The sequence below is a fragment of the Cordyceps militaris genome, assembly GCF_000225605.1.
Source record: "Cordyceps militaris CM01 unplaced genomic scaffold CCM_S00002, whole genome shotgun sequence".
NCBI lineage: Eukaryota > Fungi > Ascomycota > Sordariomycetes > Hypocreales > Cordycipitaceae > Cordyceps > Cordyceps militaris.
The window spans coordinates 1093232-1102465 of NW_006271970.1; the positions used below are offsets into that span (position 1 = coordinate 1093232).

Here is a 9234-nt window from a genome sequence, read left to right on the forward strand (position 1 = left end):
TCCCAGCTGACCCGGGTCATCGGTGTGCCTCGCATGTCGTGTCATATCATGTCCTTTCGGGGTTCTTTAAGGAGATGCAAAGGTCTCAATGCAGTTCATTCCGTCTCAGTCTCCTACTGTAAAAGAGCACGCACTGCAGGCATCCAATCGCATGCATGGGCGAGTCACAATATGTATGCACGGTTCGCCCAGAACAAGATTTGGCCCTCCTCGACATGTTCGGACCAACAAGAAGCTTCAAACACAATACTTGAATCTTCTGACCATTTCCGAACCCTCCTTCAAAGCTTGGCCGTATCTTCGGGTAGGAACACATCAGGGTACTTGTATCCCGAGTCACCAAGCGCAAACGCCGACTGGCGGCGCCAGCCGCCGCCGTCCACGACCAGCGCGTGGCCGTTGACGTAGTTGCCGGCCTCGCTAAACAGGTACACGGTGGCGTCGGCAATGTCGCGCACCGTGCCATACTTGCCCGACGGAATCTGGCGCGCCAGCGGGCTCTCAGCCTTCTTGCCCGCCTCGCCGCCGAGGCGGTCCATGCCCTCGGTGCCCTGGATGGCGCCGGGCGCAATCACGTTGCTGTTGACGCCGCGCGGGCCGTACTCGAGCGCCACCGAGGCCATGAGCGAGTCCACCGCCGCCTTGGCCGCCGACACGTGCGACTGCATCGCCATGCCCGTGTAGTGAAACGTGGCCGACACGTATATGATGCGCGGCGTCGGGCTCTTGAGCACGTGCGGCAGCGTCGCCTTGATCGTGTTGAAGGTGCCCAGCACGTCAATGTCCATGACCGACTTGAACGCGTTGGGGCTCAGACCCTCGAGGGGCGAGATGAAGTTGCCAGCAGCGCCGGCACTGATGGAGGTCAGAAACGCCCGTTCAAACCGTTGTCAACGCGGTTCCTCATTGCGCGGAGAATCACTCACATGACGTAGTCGATGCCTCCCAGCTCCTTGGCGCAGCGGTCGGCAGCATTCTTCAGATGCTCAGCCTGTCGAAAAAATTCATATTAGCACTAACAAACGGACCGACTGCGGGCGAGTCTGTCCCTCACATTGCGAACATCGCAGGCGCCGATGCCAATGACCTTGGCGCCCGGGCGGACGGCCGCAATGTCCTTGGCCGCCTTGTCCGTCTTCTCCACGTTGCGGCCGATGATGCACGCATTGGCACCCAGGCGGACGAGGGCCCTGGCCTGCATGCTGCAGATGGTGCCGTTGCCGCCGGTGATGAAGGCGACCTTGCCGTCTGGAGGCCAAGGCAACGGTTAGCGGCGCGCTGCAAACGTGCTGCCCGTGGACGCGTCATTGCTCTACTCACTAAACAGGCCATCCCTCCATACGGGGCTCAGGTAGTGTGATTCGGGATACGACATGGCGATGGTTTGTTGTGCGTAGTGTCGTGAATGATGAAAGCGTCAATCAGGAGAACGGGCGCCAACGGGGAAGGCTTCGAGGTACAAACGAGGCCGGTGGGGTTGTTGGCTAGGCTTGTGAAGCTGAGCGTAACAGTGTTTGTTGAAAGACGACGGGACGAGGTCTTTCAGCACCACATATTAAAATTTGGCTACCCCAGACTTTTTAAGGTAGTTTGATGAAGCCCTTCGGATCGTCCGGACTTGATTTGTCGTCGTCGCCGGTGTCTGTACGGCCTATCCGTGGCCCGTCTGGGCCCTTTCCTGCCGGCGTACCGACTTATGCCTCGGCAAGTTCTCAGCTAAGCTCCACCTCCACCAACGGTCCGGTGCCACAGTGTCGGCGTCAACGGGCCTGAAAATTGGTACGATTCGCAAATGAATATATTCTCCTTGTAGCCGTATCATATTCTGGCTTATAGACGAGGCGGTTGACCGGGGCTTATCGCGGCTCTCTCATGCGCGTATTGTGAATAGCCTATATGCATCTGCTTGGACAGCGAGGGCTATGCGGAGCAGACTTCAGCCAAATTAATTACGTCTCGAGACAATGCAGCCAGCGACTCCCAAAAATTACGTTGGAATAACCCAGTTAACTACCATATCGTTACCAAATTTACAATGACACTCTTGTTGCTACGCGTCTATTACCGCCCAAGTTCATCAACCTCACATCATCCCAACCTACCCTGTAGTAGTCTGGCTATGGGGCCGAACGGCGACGGACTTCTCGGCGGCGACACGGCCGGTGATACAGCCGTCGAATAGGCCGTTTGCATATAAGCCGGCTCCGAGGTCGTTGTCCGGGAACGACCCTGAATCTGGTCCCCACACTGCTCTTGCTCGCCGGCAATGTATATAGACCGGAAACCCCGCGGACTCCCTCGTCCGTTTCCAGCATCTTATACTGGCCCAGCGGGCCCGTAAGTTGCCATTGCCCGATGCACAACTCTGCAGCGACACAGAGCCAAACTCTGTACTACCACGCTGCGGGTGTCGGGCCCAGCAAGACGGACCCCGTTGGACAACATCACGAGGGAGCGAAAGTGAGCGAGGTTGTCTACATGCCCGGGGGTTGCCGATGTTCGTTTTGGCGAGACTTCGGAATATTTTCCGAGTGATGCTCAGTCCTACCCGAAGGAAACCCGCACGGCTAGGTTGGTAGTGAGAGAACACTTGCTTGAACTTCCCTCCATGATGCTTACATGGCTGTCAAGAGCACTCGCGGGTGTGAATGTAGTCTTTTCCTCAAAAGAACGAATTTCGACAATGTATTCCCTGCCTAATCAAGGAAGTAAGAGTCCACAGCCTCCCTTGGAATTGCGTGATGTTTCAAGGCAGGGATGACTACCATCGGCAAAGTAAGCCTAACCAACCGAGCCGAAGCTCCGATATTTCATCACTCGCGTCCCAGAGAACATGGCGCAACAGTCCAGTTAACGGTGGCGAGACGACGACGGCGAGCCGTGGTACGATGCAGGGTATTCTCCAATTTGTACCTAAAAAAGTCGAAGTTGCAAAAATTGCTGCGCACTGACGGTGTAATTGACACCCGTACGACAGATAGACTTTTGCTCGCGGAGCCGCACTTATACCCGAAACTCTGTTGCCCTAAAATGGGCTAATTGCCCTGTTACACAAAATTGTACAAGAATGAATAGTTATCCACGGAAAATGGAATGCCGACAAACGCAAGACATAACATTCACAATTCTGAGTAATACCCTGACAGTCTACTAACAAAAGTGCCGAGCTTTCCGTGTACACTCACCCCTTGTTGCTCCATTGCGCTGTGACATCCAGTGACATCACAGACAAATCACGACTTGAGCTTCGGCAGGCACCATTTCATACATTACTGGCGCATTGCCTTGATTTGCCGACCCCCGGGCATTTACAGAATCTTAAATCCCGAGAGCCTGTACGAGAGGCAACCAAGAGAAAAGAAGGGCTTAAAGCGGCCGGAGATTTTTCTTGCAGTAGCCTTGGCCCCCCCCCCTCCCTTTCGGACCCTTGCAAGGTGGGATCCAGGGAGCTGTCACTCACATGGGTAGGGAATAATATGCACGGAATCGAGTGAATAAATGAAAAAAAAAAGCAAGGTCAGGGAGGGGAACCAGCAAGGCTTGGACAATGCAGCCGGACGGAAGCCGAGGCATTGTCGTCCATTGTTGTGGTTGTCCAATGCAAGTCACAAATCATATTAATTATTAATCTATTTAGATTTAGATGCATGAGACTTGGCCGCAAGCAACCAAGCATGCATTTCAACGTCGGAGAATTTTGCACACACCCCGCGTGGCTCGAGATACTGTTGACCAAACAAAACCCCAGCTTGTCGGGGCGCACGTTCTCGATGATGCTCCGCAGGGCTCGCGGCACATGCACATCCCCCTCCATGAGTCTGGAGCTCGGCTGTCAAAGCTATCAAGATGCTGGAACTCGCTGGTTGGCGCCACTATATGCTGTCTTGGCCCTCTCTCCGCCTCTCTCTTTCCTCGCCGCCCCCCCTCAGTCCCCTCGCAACCCCCTCAATCCCCCGCGATATAGCTTGCATGTGCATATCAGAATGTACGTGGACAACCACGTGTATGACTTACGCCCCCGATATGTATGTACTTCTGGAAGACGACTAGTATCACGCCACATGATAACGAGACTGGTTAATGCGTTGCGACATGTATGCGCTGGCCAGTTCTTAACGCAGCTCACATATAGACATGGGCAAGCAATCGCTTGTCTGTTTGCGGTTGAGACATGCTGACCTACCCCCTCCATTTCAACGTCAGCCGCATAGTCTATGTACCAGACATACCCGCCCCCGAAGGCGGCGCGCTCCTTGTTGGGCTTCGGAAATCACCGACATTGAAAATTTAAGGTACTTGGATGGTTGGATAATTCGACGGTTTGTGCGTATGTAGCTAGCCTTGGCCACGCATGAGCCGGGGGTCGACAGGTTAGCCGTTGCGAGGCGCGCCCGGATCGTTACCGTGTCTCCATCCGGACGAGGCTTGCTGGTCGCGGGCTGGTCGCTGCAATCTCGCTGATCGAGACTTTTGCTATATGAAACTAGTCCTAGAGAAGCTCGCAGCATTACACGCCGTGGTGCGACGCTGCGCCGCATCCTGGAGGCGAGGCTTGCAGTAGCTCGAGCTTGATCATGGCCGGGGGGGGGGGGGAGGGGTTGACGACCCTCCGCTTAGTCGAGCTCGCTTTCTCGCTTAACCTCGTGCCAACATGGTAGTGGGGGGGAGCGGCGACTCCCTCTTTACAATGTTTTGTTGCTCTGGCACCAAAGTCCTGGCTGGGGAACGCAGTCTGTCTGAATTGGGAACCCGCCGCGGAGACTAGTTATCAGACACATCGCCAACATTCGAGCTGCATCGAAGGGGTCGACATGGAACAGAGGGACGGGGTCGTTGATGATGAGCGGGCCCTTTTGCCAAGACTTTTTGAGAACTTTAAATTTCCATCGTCGTCATTGCAACGGCTCCGACGATTCGGCGTGCCACCATATGTACGTCCTCCACACCGCCAGCGTAAGGTGAAGCTTGGCGTACTCGCTTTTCGCTCAATATGTAGCATGAGAATTGCTTCTTTCCTTTGGTTCATGGTCTCCTGGTGGCTTTTGGTGCAATGTTGGCACAAATGCAAAGCCCGACTCAGACACGGGTGACCACCTGTAGCCAACTATCTCGACCATGTAAGCGTAGGCAAAAAACGAAAGAAAAAAACACACGGCTCAGGCGCGGTTCGGCGAGGTCCGCTCACAAAGCCTCTATCTAATAAATAATACAGCCTCGCACCCCCCTCCAAAAAAGTAGGAAAAAAATCCTGAGCCTCCTAGTTACCGGGTTTGACAGAGAAGCCTCGTTCCCGCGCACGGCCGTTTCCATGTTCATTCAGACTTCGCTGCCCACCGTGCACGCGATTTATAAAAGCTGACAAAGTTGCCCTTCCCTTCTTTTGTCCATCTACACCAGTTCCACTTCTCGACTAGCCTTGAAGTGCCCAGAATGCTGGGAATCAGCTGGGTCGAGCTTGTTGGCTCGGCTTCACACAACCACCCTGTTTTTCTTGGTTCCAGGGACAGAGTTTATTTCAGCAGCGTCGAACTTTATGCCGATGGGTTCCCCGAGACGGGTACACTTGCCTTGTCAGGGAACCGCCTTACGAACGGACAACGGGGACCCTTGATTTTTCTTTCCCGCAATACGGTAGAGTTTATGATGAATGGCGGTGGCCGCAAGAGGGCGGTTGACAGGGTTGAGCTCTTGATAGCAAGAGGTGCGACTCCGTAGAAGAACATGGATGCATGGTGTAGCTATGTAGATAGACATACCCGGCCGAATTGTGGCCACCTCGGCACGTTTCGAGAGCGGACACGCTGCCGAAATGCGTGTTCTCAAGGCGTGCAAGGAACAGACAGGCACGCAAAACAACGGGCTAAAATATCTGCCGAACCTCTACGGATAATCGCTGAATAAAAAAGTAGGTTACTATAGCTTAACGCCGATACCACAGAACATACTAATTTTTAGTATATTCTATAGGGTTAATATCCTAGGAATAGTAAAGTACTTATACTATAACTATAATTTTATAATAGTTATATTTAATTCTAGGAAAATTAGAAAATTATACTAATTCCTTCTTTAACCTTAATATTCTTTTATTAATTATATCTATATACTTTATAGTTTTAAATATAGTATTTAATATATTCTATATATCTTAATTATTAATACCTTTAGTATTCTTATTACCTTTATTATTACCTAGTATAAAGCTACTATTTTTATTATTATTAAAAATACTTTTATAATTTTTAATATTAAAATTTATATACTAATAGGCTTATAAAGCCTTTATTTTAAGCTTATAAAGATCTTTAAGATTTATTAAATTTATAAATATTAATAATAAGTTAATTAGGTTATTTATATTATTAATTTAGGCTATTAAAAAGGCTATTAATATTAATATAATAAATATTATACTAGATATTATTAGCTATACTTTTATAGTAAAGAAGGCTTTATAAGCCTTTATAGTAGCTATTAAGAAGTATACTTTAGCTTCTTTTTTAGTTAATATATACTTAAATTAGCTTTAAATATACTTATTCTAAAAAAAAAGTATCCTATTAATAGCTATTTATTTTTACTTTATATACTACCTTAACCCTTAATTAATAAGATTAAAAATAATTATAAAAAAAATAAACCTTTTTAAATTAGGCTATATTTAATAAAGGTTAAAATTATTAAATATAAAAGGTTCTTAATAGCTTTCTAATAAAGTAATTTAGTATTTATATAAAAGCCTATAAGTTTTAATAATAAGGTAAGTAAGATAATACTAACTTAGTAACTCTACCTTTTTATTAGTAACTACCTTTTACTCTTTAAATATAAGCTTAAGGCTCTCTTTTATAATATAATTCTTTATTAAGGAAAAGAGAATTTTACTTATAAATATTAATACCTTATCTTAATTTCTTTTAATCTCTTTAATAATATTATTTTATAGTATTTTATAGGTTTCTATAGGCCTTAGGACCGCTACTTTATTAAGTCTTAGCTTTACTCTATAACGCCTTACTTAAAGCTAGTTACTTTCTATCCTAGTATAAGGCTAGTACTACTATAGTCCTATAAAAGCTAGATAAGCAACTAGAGGACCTTTATATAGCTAGGGGATAGTAACCTATTACCCTTCTTAATACTATAGGTAAACTTCTTAAGAAGATTATAGTAGATAGGATTATAATTATAGTAAAGTTAAACTAGCTCCTACCTAATAAATAAATAGGGAATAAGTAAAAAAGGTTAATTAAGATTATTATTATTATAATTTTAAAAATAGTTAGATTAATATAGGCTTAAGGTAGTATTATATTATTATTATAGCTAGATATTATTAATACCTTTAATAATATTAATTATAACCTCTTTATCTAGATACTTTAATAGTAGGGTTTTCTAGCTAAGGTATTAGGCCTAGTATAGTCTTTTTTAGCTAATAGGTTAGCTTAGTTAAGGCTTAATAGTAGCTTAATATAGACTAAGTTAGTTTTTTAAAGAGTATTTTAAGAATTACTATTTTTACTTATTCTTTTTATCTTTTTTATTAGTTTATTATATATTACCTTTAAAATAATACTAGGCTTAATAATAGTTAGGTTTATAAATAATATTAACCTACTTAATATTAAATTAAATATAGATATAATAATCTTATAGTTAGAATAAAGATAAAAGATATATAAAGAGTAATTAAAAGTTAATAACTTATAATTTTTTATATTAAAGTTTAGTCTTATATACTTTTAATATAACTAAGGCCTAGACTTAGGCCTAATCTAGCTTAATAATATATTAGTTTACTTAAAATAAGAAACCTAACTCTTTAAAGTTTAGCTAATATTAAGCCTAAGGTAAAAGAAATAACTCTAAGTAATTAAAAACTAAATAGTAAAAGTAACCTAAGCTTTAAATATAACTATTAAGAAAGCCTAAAGGCCTAAGGTTAAGAATATATAAGAGTTATACCTTTAAGGTATTAAGCCTATTATAATATTTAATTTAACTAGTTAGTATATATTAAAGAAAAATAAGGTAATAAGCCTAGCCTAGACCTTATATAACCTCTAAATATAATACTTATAACTAGTTATAAAGGTATTTAAAGTTATCTTAACTTACTATATTAAAGAAGCTTTAAAGGTCTTTTTAATTAACTTCTACTTAATAACTAGGAAGTATTAAATACTAATAAGGTAGGAGGTAAGTAAGGTAATAGCCTAGCTTTAGTATATATTTACCTAGGTAGCTAAAGTAGTCCTAATAATAATAAAGAGGCTAAAGTAATAGTAATAATATAAGTAATAATAACTATAATAATAAATAAGACTATTATTAACTAATCTATATAAAGGCCTTCTAGGTAAGTTTAAAAAGGCTTTAAAATAAGATTAGAAAATACTTAATAAGTAGTTATAAAATAGATTAATAGTAAAATAAGAGGTAAATAAGTTAGCTAAATAATACTATACTAAATAGGTTATAATCTACCTTACTTATAAGTTATTATAGCTTTAATACTTTACTTAAGTAGTTTTATTCCTATTTATATCTAGGTATATTAGTTTTATTATTATATAAATATATATAAGAAAGATTAAACTTAATACCTTTTTTTATAAATAATATATTCTTAATTATAAGTTAAGCTTATATTATTATAAAGAAAGGCTAGAAGATATTTATTATATTTTATTAAGTTATATAGTATATTAAACTAAGCCTAGGCTATTAAAAAGGTAGCTTTAAGATAAATAAGATATATTATTAGTATTAGACTATTTAAAGGATTTAGTAACTATTACTAAGTAGTTATATTTATAAGGTTAACTAATATATATCTAAACCTTACTTAGGTTAAAACTAAACTAAGATTAGGTTAAATATAGTATAGTAGTAATATAGGTATATAGTAAAATAAGAATAAATTAGGTATATATTAATATTAGTTTAATATAGGTATAAAAAGTAATTAACTTTTAATTTTAAAATTTAATAAATTAAGCTATTAACTTACTCTTACCTTAGTATAGCCTAGGCCTAGTATTAGCCTAATTTTACCCTTTTTTTTAAATATAAAATAAAGGATTTAAAAAAATAAGTATAGCCTAGGCTAGGCTTAAAACTACCTTAACTTTATTACTTTTAGTAGACTAAAAATATATAGAAAATTAAAAATAATTTTAAATAGGTATAGCTTAGGCTAGGCTTAGTATTACCCCTTTTTACCTCTTC

General features: G+C 42.1%; 1 protein-coding gene across 1 annotated transcript; it reads right to left on the reverse strand.

Annotated features, from left to right (window-relative positions):
- Positions 1-281: 281 nt before the first annotated feature.
- CCM_02294 (sporulation protein SPS19) lies at positions 282-1375 on the reverse strand (the record flags this gene model as incomplete). Its single annotated transcript, XM_006667446.1, has 4 exons — positions 282-855; positions 927-991; positions 1055-1248; positions 1321-1375. 4 exons carry the CDS (start codon positions 1373-1375, stop codon positions 282-284), a joined length of 888 nt encoding a protein of 295 aa, XP_006667509.1.
- Positions 1376-9234: the final 7859 nt, after the last annotated feature.